This window comes from Natrix helvetica (assembly GCF_964273705.1).
Source record: "Natrix helvetica genome assembly, chromosome: 4".
Lineage (NCBI taxonomy): Eukaryota > Metazoa > Chordata > Lepidosauria > Squamata > Natricidae > Natrix > Natrix helvetica.
In genome coordinates, this window is record NC_138550.1 from 115,365,008 (window position 1) to 115,388,263 (window position 23,256).

General features: G+C 38.8%; 1 protein-coding gene across 3 annotated transcripts in view; it reads left to right on the forward strand.

Moving 5' to 3' along the window:
• The window catches only part of SPIRE1 (spire type actin nucleation factor 1), a 54,197-nt gene continuing 30,941 nt past the window's right edge, over positions 1–23,256 (forward strand). For all 3 annotated transcript variants that reach the window (XM_081952120.1, XM_081952121.1, XM_081952122.1), the window contains exons 1-2: positions 1–532; positions 15,922–15,956. In XM_081952120.1, the coding sequence (XP_081808246.1) occupies positions 205–532; positions 15,922–15,956 (363 nt within the window). In that variant the 5' untranslated portion in view covers positions 1–204. The remainder of the gene's footprint in view (positions 533–15,921; positions 15,957–23,256) is intronic.

The window sequence follows — 23,256 nt, forward strand, 5'->3', positions numbered from 1 at the left end:
CGGTCCGCAATTCTTCCCGGGTGGATTCTCCTCCCCGCGGGATTGGGCTGTCCTGCACCGCTCACGCGCTCGGCTGCGGTGGCTTCTTTCTCGGGAAAGGAGGAGTTTGGGGCGAAGATGAAGGCAGCGGGCAGCAGCTGAGGCGAGGCGAGGGGCGACGGAAAGAGCAGCTCGCGCCCGGGGGTTTCTTCTCCAGCAAAGGGAATGGCTTACGCCGGGGCTGCGGGCGACGAGGAGCCTTCGCCCTGTACCTCTAGCCGCCGAGAAGACGAGGGCTACGGCGGAGGCCAGGCGGCTGCGATGCTGCGGGAAGCCCTCTCGCTGGAAGAGATCCTCAAGCTCTACAACCAGCCCATCAACGAGGAGCAGGCGTGGGCCGTTTGCTACCAGTGCTGCGGTTCCCTCCGCGCCGGGGCTCGCCGTGGAGAGAGCCTGAGCCGCCGGGTGGAGAGCCCTGCCGACATCCGAATCTGGAGGGATGGGACCGTCACTTTGAATGGAAGCGGCGCCGCTCGAAGCCCGGCCGGAGCAGGTAAGGGTGACGCCGGTCTTAGGGCTCAGCCCGGCCGCTTCCCTGCTCGGCTTTGATGGGGTTGGGTTGGGGTTGGTTTTTTTTTCTTCCGAGGACCCGTTTTCCCTCCCTCTCGCCCGGTTTCCTCCATTTGCTCCCGTATCTTGGTGTTGCTGCTGGACCCGGTTAGTCAGTAGCGTCTGGGGGGGGGGGGGGGGAATCTCATCCTACCTTCAGCTCGCGGTCCGTCAACATTTCTTTATCCGTTTAAACTCTAGTTGCTGTTTTTTTTTAATTAAAAAAAAGGAATATGGATTGCCTCTGTTAGTGAAATTTCCCTCCCCTTCCTTCTCCTCCCTCTTTTCTTACAGCACAAAATTGCTTCTGGTTATACAGCTTGTACTTAAAATTTGCCGCTTAGCATTTCTTCTTCATCCCTTCCTCCTCCCTACAATAACGCGCCTCTTTTTTATTTACACGTAAAAATACATTTTATTTACACCATTTTGACAACACCCCCTTCCCCCAATGCTGCATTATGGCTGATATATAGGCAAACCCTTTTGAGTCTGCAGGGTGGCCTGAGGAAAGGGTTGCATTTTGGAATAAAGGACCTTAAAAAAAGTGCAATTGCAATGTTATTTTCAAGGACCACAATATGGATGACTATAGTTGATTTCAGTAAGATAAGCCTGTATCTGTGTTTACCAGCATTGCTTGAGCTTCTTGCTCAAGCTAGAATTTTCTTTGCTTCCTACTTGATGAAAACCTGGAAAAGAAAGCGATGCAAAGCTGCTCATATAGGTCAGCATGATGGTGGGGGAGGGCACTGCAAAGCAAAACAAAGAGAGCAGCTGTCAGAGTCCCGGCATGCTGTTAGCAGAGGTTTTAATGACTACTGGCTCTGTGTTGTGTGTGTGTGTGTGTGTGTGTGTGTGTGTGTGTGTGTGTGTGTTGTATTACATCCATACAAATCAGGTTGTTGATACTTTTGAATGCACATTCTATGGATGTAGCAGACTACAACTTAATGGGGAGAGGGGGCGATCTAGAAATTTAATAAATTATTATTAAATTAATTATTATTACAACCCGATCTTATACTTATGTGTAGTATTTCAGGTGAGAAATTTATGTTCATGTTCTAATATCTAGAATATCATATTCCAATCAGTAATTGTATATTGAAACTAGAATATGGAAAGCAAGCTGAGAATGAACACAGGAAATAAAATATGACTTGCTAAATTCCTCTACCAAGAGTGTACTTATGGATGATATGCCAGACAGGTTCAGCAATTATGTATAATTTTCTCTTCATGTATGTGAGTAATAAAATACCATATTTACTTAGATGTGCTTGGGTTAGCATCTGACTATAGTAGTCATTATAAACATACTTTTAAAAGTCATGTCAACATCCTAAACCAATGCCAACTCAACATAAAATCATTCAGTCAATAAACAGATTATGTCTTTTTTTGTCAACCAAACACTACGTAAGAAATGTGATACATGCTGCATATCATAAAGATCCTAATTTTAAAATGGACACCTAGTGAACAAAACAGCAAGAACTAATAAGACTTCAAATTGGAGGATAAACTGAATATGATGTATGATTTTTATACTCTATTGTATGGAGAATAATAGGAGAATTTACTGTAGTTAATATCTGCTTAATATTGGCCCCTCATAATCTTAAAAATTAATTAATGAATTATTAAATTCTAAAACACATGTTAAATGAACATTCTTATATTAATTGGTTAGAGAACATAATACCTCTACATCACAAGCACAAGTAATTGTTTTTATAATGCATTTCCATGTCTGGGATTAGGGCACAGAGTTTTCAGATGAGGGACTGTCCCTTCTGTTCAGGTTTTTCTACCAATGCAATGAATAACAAAAAAAAAATCCTCTTAGCACTGGTCTATAATACTTGAAATAGTTACTGTATTCTTTTTGTCTTCTTTTTTAGCTATTATATTACTAACTTCCATATTAGAATACCTTTATTAGAATAACTAAGATTTTAAAATATATGGAAACTCTGGAAATCTCCATGCAAACAAGTAGGGTGAAAAAAGTCTGAATGTGTTCAAGTGATTATTTTTGCATCGACAGACTCTTAAAATTAAATATGGAAGAACACTGCAGGCATTCTAATTAGGCTGAATTTATGTTGTGAGTTTCAGTTTATAGCCAGCATTTCTGTAATGATCAAAGAAAATTCTCTTTAAAAAAAAATGTACCCATGTGGAATATTTATGCTTGCATTTCACAGAGCATGTTGTTTATATTCTTGTTAATACTTTCAAAACATGTCATTGTTACTGTGGGAGATAAACAGTATTGTTGACAATCCCCATTAAGTTGATTCAGTAATATTACCTATTTAATGTTGTACTTACAAAGCATTCTACTCTAAAAAATGTATAACCGGACACTGCAACATCAAATATATTATGCTCTGTATCAGAAAGGTTGCCAGACATTGATAAATAAGATGCATTACAGATAGTCCTTGACATACAACAGTTCAGTGACTGTTAGTGACTGAAAATGACAACAGCACTAAAAAAAGTGAATTATGATCATTTGTCACATTTATTACCGCTATAGCATCCCCCGGTCACGTGATCAAAATTCAGGCACTTGGCAACTGATTCATATTTATGATGATTGCGGGTTCACGTGATCACATTTTGGGACCTTTTGACAAGCAAAATCAATGAGGAACCAAATTCACTTAACTATGTTATTAATTTAATAACTGCAATGATTCGCTTAACAATTGCAGCAAGAAAGATTATAAAATAGGGCAAAACTCATTTAAAAACTGTCTTGCTTAGCAAAAACAAATTGAGCTCGGTTGTGGTTGTAAGTTGAGGATTACCTGTATTTCATTTATATAATTTATTCAGTGTTTTAATTTAGAAAGCTTTAAAAAATTATCTGATAATCGCAGAAAGATCTCAACATTCCTATACCATTATTAATCTAGGCCCATCAAAATAACAGTAAATCACAGGTTTTTAGTGGATTGTTAAATAAGCTACAATTAATTGGGATATTATTGTTTACAAATGGTTATATTCACATGACATACATTAACAGACAAAAGATACTACAAGTGGATTAACTTAGTCTTAAAAATTTCTAAAATAAAACAAATACTTTATTTACAAAAATAACTAAAAATAAAAATGTGGCAATTGGTAATAGAAACTTTGTGGTAGTGAAAAATAAACTTTAAAAAATGTTATAAGACAAATAACAATTGCAATAAATTTTACATTACCATGCGAGTACAATTATTTTTGAGTTGTTGAATACAAAGGCTTTAGAATAAATTTATATGGAATTGCTCTGATAGCAATGTCTGTATTGGTTCTTTTTCTTAATCTGAAAAGAGGGAAGAAAATACAAATATGTGTGTTCCTTTATATAGTTTTTAGGAATGTTGTAAATCAAATGCTTCGATATTTTCTTTGAAAATTATATATGTCATCAAATTCTACAGGCAAGTTGAGTGAATGAAAAAAACTTCGCTGGATTAAAGAAATTCAAATAGTTCAAATAAAGCAAGTCATGTCATCTTACAAATTTCAAGAGAAAGAAAATTGCTAGGAAATTTGAATTTCTGGGATAATATATTTTTGAGAAGATGTTATTAACTAATATAAAACACATAGCCACTAAATCTCACTTTAATATAACCATTCTGCTTGGAGTAATTCCTTTTCCAGCTGCCTTTTAGAGAAGATATTCCACTATCCTGTCTTATCCTTCATGTCTCTGTAAGTCATTAGAATGTGCTGAGCTGAAAGAATAACTTACATTTGAAGAAAATTAAGTATATATCTTTTCTGCATCATTCCCTCAGGTGAAGAATGCTGAAAGATAAAGTAGGGAAATTGAAAAATGAGGTATATAAGATGTTTTCTAAAACATAAGCTACATGCAAATAACTTTATAGAGTCTTTGCAATAGTTAAGAACAAGCTTGGGAATGTGGGGGATGGGAAAATGGATTTTTCATTTTGTACCTTTGGCAGTTTATGAACTCATAAAAGAGAATATGATTGACTGTCTAGGATCAGCAAAGTAGCATTCCAAGCCACATTTTCTTGCAAATCCAGTTCTTCTAATATAATATAAAGCCCAAACATCTAACGTTACATTTTCTCTTATTAAATATTGCTGTCCAGGCTATAAGCAGAGAACTTGTATAACAGGAAAGATGCACTGCAGTAAAGTGCCTGAAGAACAAATTACTGTAGTCCAGTAATTTCAGGGCTACTCTATTCTTAAATCACTGTTTTGCATTAAATACTAAAGATGTTTTTTTAAATAAAATAAGTGATGTAAAGCTGCAGCATCTGAAATATATTGCACCTGTATTCATACAATATGAAATAATTCAATTCCATGGGAATGCATAACCCATTAAACCATAAACTTATAATACTCCTTGGATTCATTGTGCAGATTAGTGATCACATTTTAGCATAGTGTTATGGTGTGGTGTGAATACAGCCTTCAGCCTGAATCTTATCCATCATTGCTAAAGGAGATAATAATTCAATTTTTGAATAATGAAGTATAGTATAACTGGAAGGGGCACCAGGTTAGGAAAAATTGTCATAATGTTTAATATATATGGCTGTGTTCTGACTTAATCTTATTGATCAGTAATTCTAAAATAAACTCCACCACCCCTCCATTTTTTCTTTATGGGAAAATTTATATTTATCTTTTGGTATAGCTTTTCCTTTTTAAAAAAAACCCTATTTCCTGTTTTTAGTACAGTATATAGAAACATAAATCTGACAGTTTTAAATGTAGCCTGCACATTGGATTATAATGTTTCAGAAGGAGAGGAAGCAATTGGGGTAAACTAATTCTGTATGTGGTCAGGAGCCACATTTCATTCATGGGGACACTATAAATCCCCAGGAATGAAATGTGGCTCTTGGTCACATACAGAATTAGTTTACCTCAATTGCTTCCTCTCCTTCTGAAATATGCATCCCTGGAGAGCTAGCAATGCAGCCCCATGAGGTCATAAACTTTTAAAATTATTATGTGATTTATATACATTAACTATATTCTATATTTTATATGCAGCCCAAGACAGCTCCTCTTCATTTAATGTAGCCCAGGCAACCAAAAGAGTGAAACATGGTTTACAAGTTTTCTGTTTTCTGTATTACTTCTGCAATAATAAAATTTGTAACTAGGAATTTGTATTGGGCTTTTATTATTGCTTGCTGCGCTGTGCTAAGTCCTGGGTTTTTATTTTTCTGTACATGTTAAAAATAGTTTAACGTAAGCCTTCACTCATTCTCATAGAGGTACACATTTTCTTTCAACTCTTCTCCTGATCTTTAAACATAATTGGAAATCTCTCCAGGATGTTCTTGGAGATTCTGATAGAGAGCTCTTCATTTGTAGCAAAGCAATGCTACACGGTGGACTATCTGAAATCTATTTGTTTTGGATTTCTCTTTTTTAATTACATCACCTGTTATTTTCAGGCAATGTAATTTTAAGGCACCAGGCTAGAAACCAGGACACTATGAGTTCCAGTCCTTACACATGAAATTTGGCTGTGCGACCTTGGGCCAGTTATACATTCTGTGTCCAACCCATTTCACAAAGTCATTGTCAGGAAAAGAGGAGGGGGAAAGAGGATTTTGTTTGTTCACCATCTTGAGTTATTTATAAAGTAGTAAAGCTAAACAAGCTAAAAAACAAACACTTTAAAAAAAAGCATCCTAGGATATTTTTCTTTCACATTGAAGTTAGGAGATGACTGGAATATCTCCTGGAAGATATATGATGTTGGCAGAAACTGCTAATCTGATATCCCAAAATGAGCTGTGTCCAAACATCCTAAATCCTTCTGGAAAAGGGAATCGGAATCCCCAGCCCTCTGTCTTGTGGTTCTCAGCATACTCAGTATACAGTAGACTGATCAAATTTATTTATATTTTGAAGAGCTTCAAAATTTGTGTCTGATCCAATAACAGCTAGGTAAAATTACAGGTACAGTAGTTCTCAACTTGTAATCGTGTGTTCAATGACCATTCAAAATTAGGACATAGCTGAAAACAGGATGGTTACAACTAACCCTCTAGAGGCCTACCTATCCAAGCACCCCACAGATATATGATTACAATCTGGGTGCTTGACAGCTGGCTAAGCATTACCAGTTGCTTCTTGCACTCTTAAGAACCCTCTCCAACCCTTGCCGTTTCTCCCTTGCACCTTATGCATCCCCTTGAACCTTTGTGCAGCTTCCCCAAGCCTAGCTGCATCTCCTTCGCATCCTCACACACCTACTGTACTTGCCCTCTTCCTCACCTGGCAGCAGCCACTTTACTTGCTTGCAAGCTATTTGGTACTTGCAACTTCCTTCCAGTTTCCCCATTGACTTGACTATGGGGAGCCAATGAGAGTTGCTTCACTTAATGATGTGGATTCCGTTAGCAACAGTAGCCAGGACTGCAGCGACTGCCATCACTGAACAGAGCGATCATGCTTTATGGTCACACTGCTTAGTGATGGAAATTCCTATCTCAATTGCTGTCATAAATTGAAGAATACCTATACTCTGACCTTATCCCTGGATATATGCCAACTGAATTGGGGAAGAGGCATACTCTAAAAATTTCCATGCTCTTTTATTTCTACATCTTTGTTTGACATAAACAAGACCTCGGACATAATGGAGAATCTGTTTTTGTTCTACCATTGCTCCACTTTTAGGATTATGAAGTATTACGGTGATCATAGGAATTCACTGTTAAAACAATGACAGAAGTGCAGTCTCTAAACTTACTGTGATAAAAATAGCAAACATTTTAACTTTTGAGATCTTATAAACTGTATAATTTCAATAAGCTTCAGTAAGCTTTGGCTTCAGTTGATTTTATTGAGTGGTATTTTGATTAGTGAAGTTTATTATTTTATTGCTTTTTGGGTTTATTTCTGCAGTTGCTTGCCACAGAGTCACTTGGGATTGGGGCAGAATATAAATACAAATGAATACATACATAATATATATTATTTTATATAAATAATACATTTGTATGATATTTACATTTATGAATCAAGATTAAAAAAAAGTTCTGCTTATTTCTTGGATCTGATTTGATATCACATGAAGCAGAGTTTGTTCAATCATGAGTATAAATCACAGTTGACTGAGTAAGCCATAAATCACAAATTGTGAACCACATACAACAAAGCAAAACACAAATCCCATTATTGCTTATGTAGTAGACACATTCTTTAATAATATCTTCTAAATGTGTAAACAGGATGTCAAAAAAGACAAATATATTTTTTAAATTCTATAATTGTATATAAAAATACAGAATACCACAGAAATGAAAACATGTAGGTTGCATGGGACAAATTTTGGATTAATTAAAAAGTAATAAAAATATATTTTTAATAAAAGGAAGACTAAGACTGATTAGGCCAGTTGTAGTCTTAATCACAAAGCCATTGGGTTTGTAACATATAAAATGCTGTTCTTTTAACTTCCAAAGCTTATTTATGTATTGAAGATGATGACTATACAAGCTATAATGGACTGTATCATATCAGTAAACATAGTAGAAAAAAGTAATTATGCATCTATGACAGCAAATTTACAATAGTACTGAAGAACAATTACCATATTTTATAACAAATTACTTTAGTTGATACAAAATTTCCAAAAGGTTTCCAAAATTTCATGGCAGGAATCCAGTTATTTCAACTCAGAATGGTTTGCTTTTTACATAGTTAAAAATGGAAGCCAATCTAGGAGTTAACATTTTTTGAAGTTGGATCATTTTATTTTAATCACGCATGATAAAGGTTGAACAATACAAAATGTATGTTAGGAAAATAAATGGAAATATTTTTGTGCTCTGGGGGAGTATGTTGTAGTTTTGATTAAATATTATTCGGTTTCTTTATTAAACCCTCACACATCTTTTTACAATTTAGTATTACGCAGAGCAACTCTGAAAATAGTTTATGCACATTTTTTCTATAGTGGAATAACCACTGAAAACAATTTCTATCCACAATGCAAAATGGAATGGCTCAGATACAAACTCAGTGTGAATTGGCTTTAATAGTACAAACCAAACATCAATAGATTAAGCATTTTCCCTAAGAAAATATGAAAGTAAATGCAACTTTCTTGCACATTATAGTGCTGAAATGTACAGTAGAATATTATTATATCAAACCTAAGGAGTGGTTCTGAAGCGCAGACTATTTATAGCTTTGGTTTCTGTAGAAATGATAAAGCAGGTGGGGTGGGGAGGTTTTACAATATTTATCAAATTATGGATACAAACCCTCCCGCCCAGCAACCAACTCTTAAACGGCCATATCTCACAATATTTCACCAGTCTTAACTGAGAATGTCAGAATATGTTAAGATCTCTTGCAAAAGAGATCTTAAACTGGAAATATAGCAGAATTGTTCCATCATTTCACTTGATGGAGTTTCTTTGTTGTCCTGATAACTGAACTAATTAATCCATCTAGGGTTTGCTTTTCAGTTTTATAGTATTTGACTAGTCTAAGTCATGATTCTGAATTTGTACATACAGTGAAAATAAGAGACTGTCAGTTAAATTGATTCACTGTATCTCCCTACTGTGCAGATATAATGGGAATACACACGGTCATTAAGATTTCACTATCTAGAATTTAAAATCTCAATTCAAATACATATATTTTGGCATCTTTTGTTTTAAAAAAATAAATGGAGGCAATAATTTAGAGTCAGACTTGGGGAACTAATTCAGCTAAGTATTCGTTTCTTTCCCCAAGAAAATCCTGTTCCACTGCTCATTGCCAGAAGAAAAGGCTTTGGAAGGCAAAAAACCTTCCCTCTCTAAAATCCATCCCAGGGAGCATTCATTCCCTTTCTCTGTGTTAGGAGAGGTGATTCCTCTGTGCTTTTCTGTAAACAGGAGGGGGTAGAGCAGAAGTTTCTGGGAAAGTGCCCGTTCCTGTTCTAAAAAGAACAACTTGGAAAAAGGCTCTTTTCTTTGAGTTTGACAAAAGGCCATCTGCGAATAGCAGGGTCTTATTACTTTCTTCAGAGACAACATAATTCTATAAAACCCTGATTTTACCTCTTCCTCTTTCTTATGTAGACCTTTTGGTTTTATGAATTGAATAGGAAATATATGGAATTGCACATGAAATAATGTGAGAGCCAGAATCTAGTGGTTAAGGCATCAGGCTAGAAGCAGGAGACTGACTTCTAGCTAAATGATCAATATTGAATTTATAAAGTCTTCCTAAGGACCAGCTTATTGTTTTGCACTACATGTACATTTCTTTAAAGTGTTATTAATAAAGTCACTTACCTTTCAAAGAAAAAAGACCACAATCATCTGGGATCCAAATTAGGATCATGATCCACAGAGGAAGTGATATATAACTAAATGACCTATTTTGAACAACATCTTGAAAAAGATATGAAAAAGAATTGTCAAAAGGAAACATTAGGCACTAATATGCTCTCCCTATGTGTACACAGAAACATTTTGTAAGAATCCATAGCTCCTATATTTGAACATGCAAAGAATATACATGGTTGACATAGTAACCAATGATCATCAAACTTTTTTTCATTTTTCAGTTTCGCTCAGCTGAATAATTTTCATCCTTTTAGCCAAAGATCGCATGCTGAGTTGCTTACAAATGTCAATAACACATGCATTTGTAGTTTTCATTTTTAATATATTCAAATGTCAAAGTGTTGCTTTCTTTTATTTGTAGTAGTTCTATTGTACTCAGCACTAGTCAGTCTACAGTTGGCTTCCCACCTTAAAAAGACTATGAGAACTATGAGAATGCAAGGTGTCTACAAACAAATCTGTGTAAGGAATAGTTAAAAGAACTGAATATACCTATCTTGAAAGAGACAAATCTGGGATAAATATCAAAAAAGCTGATATATACAAGAAGGGACCATCTATTCATTATGGAAACTGAGGGCAGGACAATAATCAATGAGATGAAATTAGATGAAAGCAGATTCAAGTTTAACATTAGGAAAGATTTAATACAAAATATATTACCACTTATTTCTTGCTAGTTTTCAGTGAACAACTTTTGCTGTCTCTAAACTCTTGGCACTGATGGATGCAATATTACGTTATACACTAAGACATGAATAATGCTGAAAGAGTCAAGTCTTATATGTTTAATGAGTTGTTGATCAGAAATGGGAGAGATAGATTGTTTAGAACCAATAGTTGAAGAGGAAGAATATACTTTTCATTCTAAAAGTGGGGGAACATTTCCTTGATGAATACATCTGTAGGTATTTGCCGTTACATTAAACTCAATGACAATACTACAAATGATAACGCTACAAATCTTGCTTGTTAAGTACTACTAGAATTATGAACAGTAGTAAATTCTCAGGTTTGATAAACTTAGCAGCTAACTTAGACCAAATAATTTCTTAGTCTAAACAAACATGAGGGTCTATAAGCTTCATTTCTTTTCAGACTGTGTGTATATTCCCTTATGCTAAATATTTTTGATAACTAACACTAAGGAATATTACATCATTGAAGTCATATTGCAGCAAGAAAAAGGAGTTAAAATTAAAATAAGCTTCCATTTCATAAACCACTCTTAAACTTCATGTTGGACAAACTGAATAAAATACTTTAATTTACCAAATATGCATACAAAAAGGAAAAAGTTCTATAATGATGACAAAGTCACTTTGGATGGAGTAAGCGAGATAACATTAAAAAAAAATGGAATATCTCATTATAAAATAAGCACAGACTTACATATTTTTCTATCTTTGACTTGGAAAGGAATTGAGGGATTATCCACAGATTACAGTGTGTTTTGGAAATGCTTAGCTCAGAAGTTTGGAATGGTGTCAGATACCAACACCTTACCCCCTCAGAGATAAAGGTGAGGCTAGCCCAGTTTTTTCCCCTTTCTTCCCAGGCCTTTTTAAAGTAATTTATCTATTTACTACTAAAATTATTGTGTTTATAACTTTGGGCAAAATCATGCATCATAGGGCAAAATCTTTTCAACAAAGTTACCTCAATTGGGTTAACTTACAGAATTCATCCAAAATCTGAGATCCATGATGCCTGTGGAATTGAAATATGGCAAATTTTATAAAACATTTTATGACATAGAAATTATCATAAAGCATTTTATGACATATTACAAAATATTATAAAATGTTTTTGGGCACAATTCCTGATACTTGACTTTGCTGAACAGTTCGACATGGGCTAATCTCAAGGCAGATACATCTCTGGATATCCCCCTGAATTTTTAAGAACTTTTCCAGCACATTAGAAGCTGTACCATTGTTGAAGGCACTCGGAAATGGTGGGCAAGCGCACACATGTGAACATGTATCCCCACTTGCACAAGCAGTGGACAAGCATGCATGCATTCCATTTGCATGAGCGGTGGATGTGCAGGCCTACCGCTTGTGCAAATGAAGCTGAGCGCATGTACACTTCCTCACTGCTCATGCAGAAGTCTCCCCTCCTGCCTGGATAGCCTGCAAAGCCAGAAAGGTTGGTGAACTCTGGTATAAAGCACCTAGATGAGATAACTTCTGTGGAAAGATACCATAAAGAATTATGTCAAAAGCTGGTGAAATCAAGGGCTATACTTGTCTAGCACAGTTTTGTTGCCAAAAGCAGGCATAAACTTGGAAGGAAATGGATCTATAAAATCAATTCCCCCTCCCCCAAAGTCAAATCTGATCACCTGTCAGATCACCTGCCATATTCAAACATCTTGGCCTGGAAGTCTATATTGACCATTGGTCTATAATTGTTTAAATCTTCTGGATTATTTTTTTACCAGTGCTTTCATTACAGTCCTGGGTCCCAAGACTGGGACCATCTTTTCTTATAGAAAAGCAGATTTTTTTTCTTATAAATAGCAAATACAATCCCAGCTTGGATACCTTCCTACTAGATGTAACAAGAAGAAAGGCAGAAGTGCATCTGAAAGGATGAATTAATTTATCAAATGCCAAGGTAGTTGGGTTTGAAAGTAAAACAGAATAAATTATTACAGGTTATGGATAAATGATAGAAAAGCCGAACAAGTATTCACATTTATGTATTTTTAATCCTACCTTTTTATTTTTATAGATAACTTAAGGCAGCATACTTAATACTCCCTCCTTCTCCTATTTTCTCCACAACAACAACCCTGTGAGATAGGCTGGACTGAGAGACAGCGACTCACCCAAAGTCACCCAGTTGGCATTTATGCCTAAGCCTAATACAGAACTAGAATTAACAGTTCTCTAGGTTCTAGGTTGGTGTTTAATCACTAAGTTAAATTAGCTTTCCAAAATTATTCTCTCAAAAGTTATTCATACAATAAGTAGTTTAAGGGCAAGAAATATACAGGAAGTCTTCAACTTATGACTATAAAGAAAACTGCCAATTTCAGTTGTAAGTTGTAATTGTCATAAACTAGGCCATCACGTGCCTGACCCGATTTTAAAACCTTTCTTTGTGGCAATTGTTAAGCAAATGCTGCAATTGCAGATGCAATTGCTTGCTATGAGGCATTTTTACTGAAAGCCAGAAGTAACCACCTGTTTTCAGCAAAAAATGTGGTCCACACTAGATGGGACCATAGGATGCTGCAAATGGCCTGTAAATGCTGAATGCCAAAAATAGAACGTAGGAACCAGGTCATAAGTACCTTTTGGGGGCGGGGGTCTATTGTAACTTTGAATGCTGTGATCAGTTACAAATCAAGGATTACCTGTATTCGCTATTACAGTGATGGCGAACCTATGGCACGCGTGCCACAAGTGGCACGCGGAGCCATTTGTCAGGGCACGCGAGGCGCTGTCCTGTCAGCTGGCCAGTGCGCATGCGCGCGCTGGCCAGCTGAGTTCACCTTTTTAAAAGCTATTTTTCGCCTTCCCCAGGCTCCAGAGGCTTTATAGGAGCCTGGGGAGGGCGAAAAGAGCCTTCGCCCCCCCCGGAGGCTTCAGGGACCGTCCGGAGGCTTCCCTGATGCCTTCGGAGCGCTTAAAACGACCCTCCGAGCAACCCGGAAGTCACTTCCGGTTTGCTCGGAGAGTGGTTTTAAGCGCTCCGAAGGCTTCAGGGAAGCCTCCGGACGGTCCCTGAAGCCTCCAGAGGGCCTCCGGGGGGGCGGGGGAGGCTCTTTTCGCCCTCCCCAGGCTCCTATAAAGCCTCTGGAGCCTTGGGAGGGCGAAAAAAGCATGTAAAATGGGGGGGGGTGTCGCGCGTTGTGAGCGCATGCCCACTGGGGGGGTCGCGCGTTGCATTATGGGTGTGGCACGCCCGCACACGAACCCCCTGCGCTCCCCCCACTTGTGGCAAGCAGGCCAAAAAAGGTTCGCCATCGCTGCCCTATTAGCTATCTGTTTCTGAAGGAACAAGGGATGAGTTTACATTCTGCCAGAAAGGTTTAAAGTCTGTCAAACCTATTGGTGGATTTCTCTAGCTTAGTTTCCTTTCATGTCAAGTGACACCCACAGGCAGAAAGAACACCCATCAAGTGTTTTCCCCGCCTTGGGGAAGGGCTATCATTGGAAGGAACCAAGCTTTAACACATGGCTAGACCCATAGGCTTAGCCATCTAGCAAAACTTGGTAGAAAGAGAATTGATCTGCAAGGTGAGTAGGCCTGCCCAACAAAGCAGAAGAATATTTTCTGCTTTACTCAACAGTGCTCCGCCTCTGCAGAACAGGCTCTTGGTTTTCAGGACATCTTTAAAGCTGCCCGGTAAAACAACAGAGGCTCTTCTGTTTTATTGGGTATTTTTTCCTTATTCTTTAAATCAGGAGCAAGGTTTTTCCACCCTTTTCCCTGCACCCCTTCTCCATCCTTTCAGTCAGTCACAGATTGAAGACCTGTAAGATAGACTTCCAGCAGGAGGTAGAGGAAACAAATCAACCTACCAATCATTGTGAGCCAGTCCCTAAAATAGCAAATGAGTACTAGAGGAATAGTCTGGTGAAGTGAGGGAGAACTTCTGAATTTAAAAGTTGGCCTGAAAAATTGCTGACATTTCCTGAGACAGCTATGTGGTAAAACAGGATTCCGTTTTCAAATCACTATTCCCCCACACTTTGTGTGTATGGGGGGCAGGTGTGTGTGTACATAGAACATAGAATAATAAAGTTGGAAGGGAGTTTGAATGTCTTGTAGTCCAACCCTCTGCTCACGCCTAACCCTAACCCTATATCATTTCAGATAAATGATTGTCCAGTCTCTTTTTGAAAGCTTCCAGTGATGGAGCACCCACAATTTCTGAAGGCAAACTGTACCATTGGTTGATTGTTCTCACCATTAGGAAACTTCTCCTTAGTTATAGGTTGCTTCTCCTTTTAATTTCTAATCAATCCATTGTTTCTTGTTTTTTGGAAAATAGTTTGACCCCCTCGTCTTTAACTGAAGGATGTTTGCAAATTGAGATAGGTGGCTCTTTACCCAATACATTTCTAGTCCCATAAACCTGATCAATGTGTTTGGAGACCTGAACAGGTAAAAATCATCTTTTCCACCAAGTAAATTTAGTATTAATTAATACCGTAAGTAGCAGAGATGGGGAGAGTTGCACTCTGAATTGGTGTGAGAGAGATGGCTTTCGGTGCCCTGCTTCATTGTGCCAGATTTACCTCTCCTGTTGTAGTCCGCTTCAGCTCAATCCAGATGTTTGTTTGGGGGTTCAGTTTCAGAAACATAGGAAGAATATGGGAAAATGCAGCTGAAAAGAACCCAACTGCTAACCCAAAACCAGAATGGAAAACAGTATAACAGCCGAAGCCTAGAATGGCCAGTATAAATACATAGACTTCAACTATTGCCCATGTCACCAACTACATTGTTAATGTGGGAAAATATATATTAATAAAAGAGGAAAAACACTTTTTTAAAACAAGCAGTTAAAAATGACGCTAAGCTCTCTTTGACATGTGCTGAAGATAAGATGGAGACAAAGTCAGAGGGACATGTTGAATAACCAAACCAGCAGAATGTGTTTGTCCTGCGCTTAGAGGGTGCTCTTAGTTTAATTAGGGGCTTACTCTTAAGGAAATAGACATGGACCCTTAAAAATAAAAAGAAAAGAAAAAAGCAGATGGCACTAGAATGGTTTCTGTTCATGTATTATTTGTTATGTGTGTGATTGCAAAGTAAAAGAGGATGTGTATGTATGCATTCAAAACTGATGATTTTAACATGACTTTGATTATGAATGGGTTTTCGATCTTGCCTTTATCGGGTTCATGGACAGAATGCAACTGAGACTTTCTCAGTTGTTTTTAAATTCTTTTTTCCCCTTTAAATGTGACAGTAATTTTTTCTTTTACATTTTTAGGTAAATCTGAACATTCACATTTTTCTGAAACAAAGGTAAGAATTTATATGAAACATAATATTGTTCCATATATATTTTGCCATAAGCTGTTAGTAGCAGTCTGTAACACTGACATGAGGCAGAGATTTCTTCCTTCCTCCCTCCCTCCCTCTTAAGGCAGAAAAAACAACAGCTTGAACACAGAAATCTTTTACTGGATCAATTCAGAAAGTTTAACGTTTCATAAGACTTCCAATATGCTTTGGGATCAACAGCAAACCAGTCATACAATTTGCTAAACACTGGATACTACATACACTAGTTGAAATTCTGGAGAGCAAACAGAAGTACGAATGATGATTTTGCTTACAGCTCCGATTGTTCTACTTCAGGGACATTTTTAATAACATTGATTTACAATTTCAATCTGACCCAATGTGATTAGCTGCAATGAATACAGCTAAAGCCAGAAAGTTGTACAAGGAGTTCTTGTTTAAAGACAGTAATTGAGACTAACAACTCCATTGCTAAGTGTTGCAGTCATAAAGAATGACGTTACATAACTGTGTTGATTAAAGGCAGTTGCTATTACCATTGTTAAGCAAATCCCAGGTGTTCATTAAGCGCAATAATCACCATTCCTGTTGATTTCCCCAATGCCTTTGCTTATTGGAAGTGAAGATCACAAATGGCAATCACATGGCTGCCAAACTCTGCAACCGTCATAATTGGTCAACAGTTGCCAAGTGCCCAAATCACAATTGCATAATTGTGGTACACTATGATGTTCACTACAATGAGGACCAATCCTACTTCTTTTTCAATGATGTTACCTAGTTTTATTTTTCTTTGTATTTTATACATTGATAAAACAATAAAAGATTGTATTGTATTCAATGCTGCCATAACTTTGAACAGGCCCTGAACGAATAGTATATGTTTTGGATTAAAACATTATTTTAAAATGTTAATAGTTATTTTTTAATTTTTTTTATTTTTTAATTTTTATTTACAAACATGTAAAATACGCATACACAAAACTTAGACGCACACCACATTTACACAACACAATACGAACAGGAGCTTCCTGTTCTTTCTAATAGCAATTCCCAATCGATAACGCTCACCTTATATTATTTCCCCTTTTATTATATTTCATTTGTATTTCACCATTCTTAACTCTCTTATCTTACTCCTCTGTCTGCTATATTGGCTGATTACCTCTAGTAAGTTTAAACCACTTGGATACATGTATGTGTGTAATTCTCCTTAACTACTATTTTTGGACTTTGTTGTCTTCCTTCAGTTAATAGTTATTTTAAAATATGGTAAAAATATGATCAAATATGGACTCTATGCAATACAGTCAGCACAGGTGTTCTGTTAAGATTTTAAATATTGGGTGTATGCATGTATGTGCATATCTTAATTCAAGTAATGCCAATATTTTTGCTCTAAATTTTTTAAGGGGAGATGTTTTCTTCTACTATTGTAATAGCTATCTTTTATTTATTTATTTATTTATTTATTTATTATTAATTAATTGTGTATGCTGCCCGTTTCGCTATCAAAAAACTAGGGTGGCTTACCACACACAAAAAAAGAATATGTAAACATGTTAAAATATTAAAATTAACAAGAAATTTGCTAAACTAGTACATGAATGGGATGAGGTGGGATGTTCTTAATCCAGTAGCCAACTCCAATGTGTAATGCCACCATCATGGCCCTACACCAGTCAACACAGTCAGGCTTTAGGCCTTCCAGAGGCCGGGAAGGTGCAGGTAGATCTCATCTTCAATGGTGCAGTGTTCTAAATCGCAGTAGCCATAGCAGAAAAGCCTCTTACCCGAGATCCTGCCAGCTGAAATTTCTTGGCCAATGGGATCTGCAGCATGCCCTTCTGCCGGAGTGAGTGGGGCAGGCTAATCCCTTTGGAGTGAGATTGTTCCTCAGGTAGAGGAACCATTTGTTTCATTGCTGCTAGCTCACTATGTTAATTTGTTCAGCTAGTCTTTAATTTAGGATTTAGGTTTGGAATATACTGCTCTTCGGCTACATACATGCCTATAATATGCAACTAGGTCAGGGGTATCAAACTCAATTTCATTGAGGGCCACATCAGGGCTGTGGTTGACCTCAGGGGCTGGCTGGGTATGGCCGACTGGGTTTGTGGCCAACTGGGTGGGCGTGGCCAGCTTAACACCACTCTCCAAACTGCTGCCTCTTCACACTTGGTAGACCAGGCTGAAGCCACGCTGGCCCAATGTTTCCTCTTAGCATTGAGTCGACCAGATCGATGCGGGCCAGCCCTTTACATTTCCCAGGACGGTCCCACAGGTTAGATCCGACCACATCACGGGCATTGCAGGTCTTGAGTTTGACACCCCTGAACAGGTAAATAGTCCTTGTTTATCCCAAAATATATCAAAAGTAGATTCAATAGATTTATTATCTGTACTTATTACTGAATTTAGATTTCAGTCAGGTTGACTAGAAATATTATGAGTTAAGGTACAAGAACAAATAGATATTTGTAAGTCACCCAGATTGATATTAACATTAGTCAGTTACACAAACAAAAGATACTGCATTTTTCCTGAGCTCACTTCTCTACAACTTATCAATTCAACCATTTTCACTGATCTCATTTAATCTGATCTTGGTGAAAATCTATATCCAAAATTAGTTGCATACAAAAAATATGCTCCCAATTAGTTAAAATATCCATATTGACATTTGCCCTAGTCAGAATCTGACATGATTTTTAAAATTTCACAATACTTTGCAATCATGCAGATGTAATACTTTATTCATACATTACATTTGCTGTAACTGTAGAAACAGTACAGCTGTCCTAGCTAGCAGCAATCAACAATTTAAATACCTTTATTGCATTTTCCAATACTGACTAATTCATATCACAGTGAGCTAATTCAGTCATCTAAAAGATTACCAGTATGATCAAATAGCCAAAATGTTCTTTTCTCTGTAGTTGACATTGAACAATACAAGGTACAATGAACTTGATACAAGAGGAGACACTTTAAAATATCTACCTGCATGCTCTCTAATTTGTTAATATTTATAAAGCTGCAATTAAATATTAAAAAGTACTGTTTCTGTTATAATTGTATAGGCAATAGACTTTCAGAGTGCAATTCATGAAAGGTTAATTGTGAAACTACAGTTTTAAATATATTTGGTTTCTTTGTTTGTTGAGGGAGTTCACATATCCAAATAGGAAAATTAACAAACCTTCTATTTGAAGAGTGAAAGAGTTTTCTCTGACCTGTACATAATGTTCTCAAGAATGTTGAAGAAATGTCATGTGCTGGTAAAGGGAACAATGTATGTACTTAAGGAACTGCTTTCATTGTTTAGTTTAGTTTAGTTTAGTTTGGTGGTCTTAGAGGAATGTAATATTTTTATATGGAATATTGTGATAATTTAGTGTTGATTAGAACTTAAATAAAATGGATGGTTTAGTCATCTATTTGCCAATTTAGAAATAATCTGCACTGAATTTCAATTGGTCTAATTCCTTAGTATGTTTGTAGTGTAATTTATGCTATTACAATGAATTAATTAATATTGGTATTATATTTTATGTCGTAATCCATTTAGTTTGGATTAATATGTTTCAGAAGTTTGCAAATCAGAATATTAAGTGGCACCAAAATTTCAAACATGGTAGAGTAAACATAATTTGCTATGACAGATGATGTTTGAACTTTAAAAAAAACCAAGCTGAAGGAATAAATAGCCCTGAGAAAAATTAGAGAAGCAAAAATTTTGGCCCCAAACAGCTTTTTTACTGTTTACAAGGAAAAACATGCATTGAGGCTTTGTTATTTTATTTAGGAATACGAGAACTTCAGGGAAAGAACCAAGCCTATGGACAATGCTGTATTATATTGTTTAAGTGTGGGAGAATGGTATGCATGATTTTGTATTACAGCATGAAACATGAAAATAAAAGACCCTAATATAATTAAAAGGTCTGTTTTTAATACTTGTTTATTAAATATATAACAAAGCAAGAAAGAGCCCACCCTTATATTAGCTTTCTAATTATCTGCATTAAAGTCAGTTATCTTTATTAAACTAACTGAAGTCTATTATTTAAATTTCAGTCCCTTTCAAACATGAAAGCACTAGGAGAGATAGCTATGAAAAAGAAACTTAGAGGGATGTTTGTCCCATTTCCCTTCTATCAGTTCTCATTTCTGTCCTACATTCTCCTCTTGGAACTTTCCCTTTCATTCCACTTTTCCTCCCTGAACCTAAATCTGTAAGAGTAGACTCTCTTCCTATATTATATTAAGCTTGCTGTGTTCTACTCAACTGAGCTTTGTCATGCCTATTCAGAAGAAGACAGTTGAAACATAGAAAAAGCACAGTTCCACAGATAGACTTCAAAGAAAGCATGATTGCATAACATTGAAAGTAATCTGGTTACAGCCTGGTTATTCAAAGCAACAAACAAAAATTAAACACATCCACTTTATCCAATTTCAGTACTTTGAAAAGTACAATCAGCAAGATAATTTGTGGGGGGGGGGAGCTGCATATTAGAAACTCATTAGTTAATGTCTGGATTATATTGCAATATGTATTTTCCTTATATAATATTGATTTGGTAAGAGTTTTTTTTCTTGTTTAACTACTGATTTAATATAAGCTAGTCTTTTGCAAACTGTTGCTTTTCCTGTACACCGCTTGGAGAGTCCAAGCAATGGGTTAATTCAGTCTGCTTGCCCTTAGGACTGAGGAACTATTTTTCCTTAAGCCACACCTCCTCCTGGTGTGCTCAATCCCCCAGAATTCTTCCTCAGTCAGCCCGTTTGGACGTATTTAGTTAGAGCTCTGAGCTAAATTGATCCTTTTTTTGGCTTGGACTCTCAAATTACGTTTAAAGTTTTTCTCTACTATTCCTCCAACATCGTGAGACGTTTCTCTCTTAAATTCTGCGACTTTCTTCAGTACAATCTGCACTTGAAGGCCAGGAGGTAAGCTGGAAGGTGGTGGGGGGTGCCCCTCAGCCGATCCTCTTGGGACGGCTTCGGAGGCCTGCCGCTTGTCGTTTAAAACGGCGCGGCTGCAGCGGCGAGGTTTCTAAGTCCCCAGGCCCCTCGTTTGTTATTTTCGTCGAAGTTTTTTCGCTCCCCGGCCTGCTAGAGGACCTCTGTCGCAGGGAGGAGTGGCCGATCGTCGCCATTGCGAGGCGCGTTCGCCCCTCGCTCTCCCTTAGCCCCACGCTGTTGCGGCGGCCATTTTTAGGCGCGAAAATAGCGCGCCCAGCCATGGCCGCCATTTTGCATCAGCCTCGTTGTTCAGGAGGCCGCTGGAGGTGGCAGGGCCTAGCAAGGGTTTCTCGGGCTAGGATCGCCACCTTCGCCCTTTGTCTATTTTTGCGAGCGGCGCTGGTTCCTGTGCCATTCCAACGGTCATCATACCGGCTCAGGGAGGAGGCCTTAAGTAAGCGCAGGCCTAAAGATTTTTTCTATAGTCATTCTCCTCCCTGCTTCTCCTGCGGAGCTTTGCACCTCGGTGCAGGCCCCAATCCTACCCCTGGGCCTCCGACTGGTGTGAAACATGGGATGATTTCATAGTATTGATTCGATTAATTGTATATATGGCAATTTTAACGATCATTTCGTTTTGTTTCCCATTACAGCACCCAGTCTATATCTATCCTTCTGCCTTATCATAGCCTTGCTCCATCTTGTGTGGTCATTGACTATGGACCTGCCCAGTCCTCCCGATTCCCAAGACGCTAGGCCGAGCCTCTCGCAGGCCCCTAGCAAGGGTTCCTCCTCTTCGGGGAGTGGGGGTGCGGGCAAGAGTGGTGGGGGTAGCTCTGGGAAACAGCGTTCCAGAACCCCTTCGGTAGCTGAGGCCAAGGATGCTGAAAGGCGCCAGCGGGCCCTTGACAAGCAATTCGAGAAGGCCAGACGCCAGGCAGACAGGGTGCAGTCCCTTTCAGGAGCCCCTCCCTCCCGGGAAGATCTCCAGTCGGTCCTCGCCGAGGAGGTGGAATCCCAGGACCTATCCCCTAATAGGTCATTTGCAGAGCCGGCTTCCCCGGTCCCTTCTTGGGCCTGTGAACAGGTTCCTCCCCCTGGGGATGCTAGCATAGACGATATGCAGGGTGAGGCTTCACCCCCCCTAGAAGAGGGCCTGGATCCCGATTCTGACTCTGAGGAGTTATCGCCCCGCATGCAGGAGCTAATGGCCCGCGCCATTGCCAAGGGCATCACGGAGGCCATGAAATTTAAAAGTCCTACCGCAGCGGCCCCTAGGGGTCCTAAACCCGATCAGGCAGCTCCGCCCCCAGGCAAGCGTGCTCGCCATCCTTCCCTGGAATCCTCGGTGGTCAGCGAGGCCTCTGCCATTGAGGACCCTGACCCGGAGGTGCTAGGCCTCTCGGACGACGAGGACCTTCCCCCCGAAGCGCCCGCCTTTGCGGGTCTCTTCAAGCCCAGCCTTTTTAAATCGGTCCTTCACAAGGTCAAGGCTGCCACCAGGGTGGGGATCAAGCCCAAGCCGACCGCGCCGGCGGATGATGCCCCTCCGGCTAATCCCAATGCGGTCATGTTTGATGTGCCAGCGCCCCAGCAAGAGCTGGTTCCGGTCCCGGGGCTGTTCCTCGACTTAATCCAGCGCCAGTGGGCTCAGCCAGCCACGCAATCCTCTCCCAGTGGGGTAGATAGGAAGCTTTATACTATGGAGCCAGTGTTGGAGGACCTTCTGGCCCTTCCCACTGTCGACCCGCCCATCGCTGCGCTCACTTCCAACTCCTCGCTACCGGCCGACCTCCTGGAAGGCCTTAAGGCGGAGGACAAGAAGGCGGAAAAGGCGTGCCACAAGACCCATCTGGCGGCTGCCTGGGCCATCAGGGCCTCTTCTTCCGCTTCCTTTTTTAATAGGGCCTCTGTGATCTGGCTGCGCGAGCTCCTAAACAAGCTCCCGGCGGGAGACATACGTCTCCACCAGGACGTGTCAAAAATAATCGCGGCCTCCCAGTATGCCGCTGACGCGTCCCTCAATGCCACCAAATTTGCCTCCAGGGCCCTCGGTTCTAACATAACTTCCCGTCGACTGATCTGGCTCCGACATTGGCAAGCGGACCAGAAAAACAAATGGAAACTGGCTTCCGCCCCCTTTAAGGGGTCCAAATTGTTTGGCGAGTCCCTGGATCCTCTCCTCATTGAGTCCAAGGACAAGAGGAAGATCCTACCTTCTCTAAATAAAAAGCAGGAACGTAAGGCCGCTCCCTACTCTAGGAGGCAGTCCTTTCGTGCCTCCGAGCCTTCCACCTCTGCCTCTTCCTTCTCTCCCGCTAATAGGTCC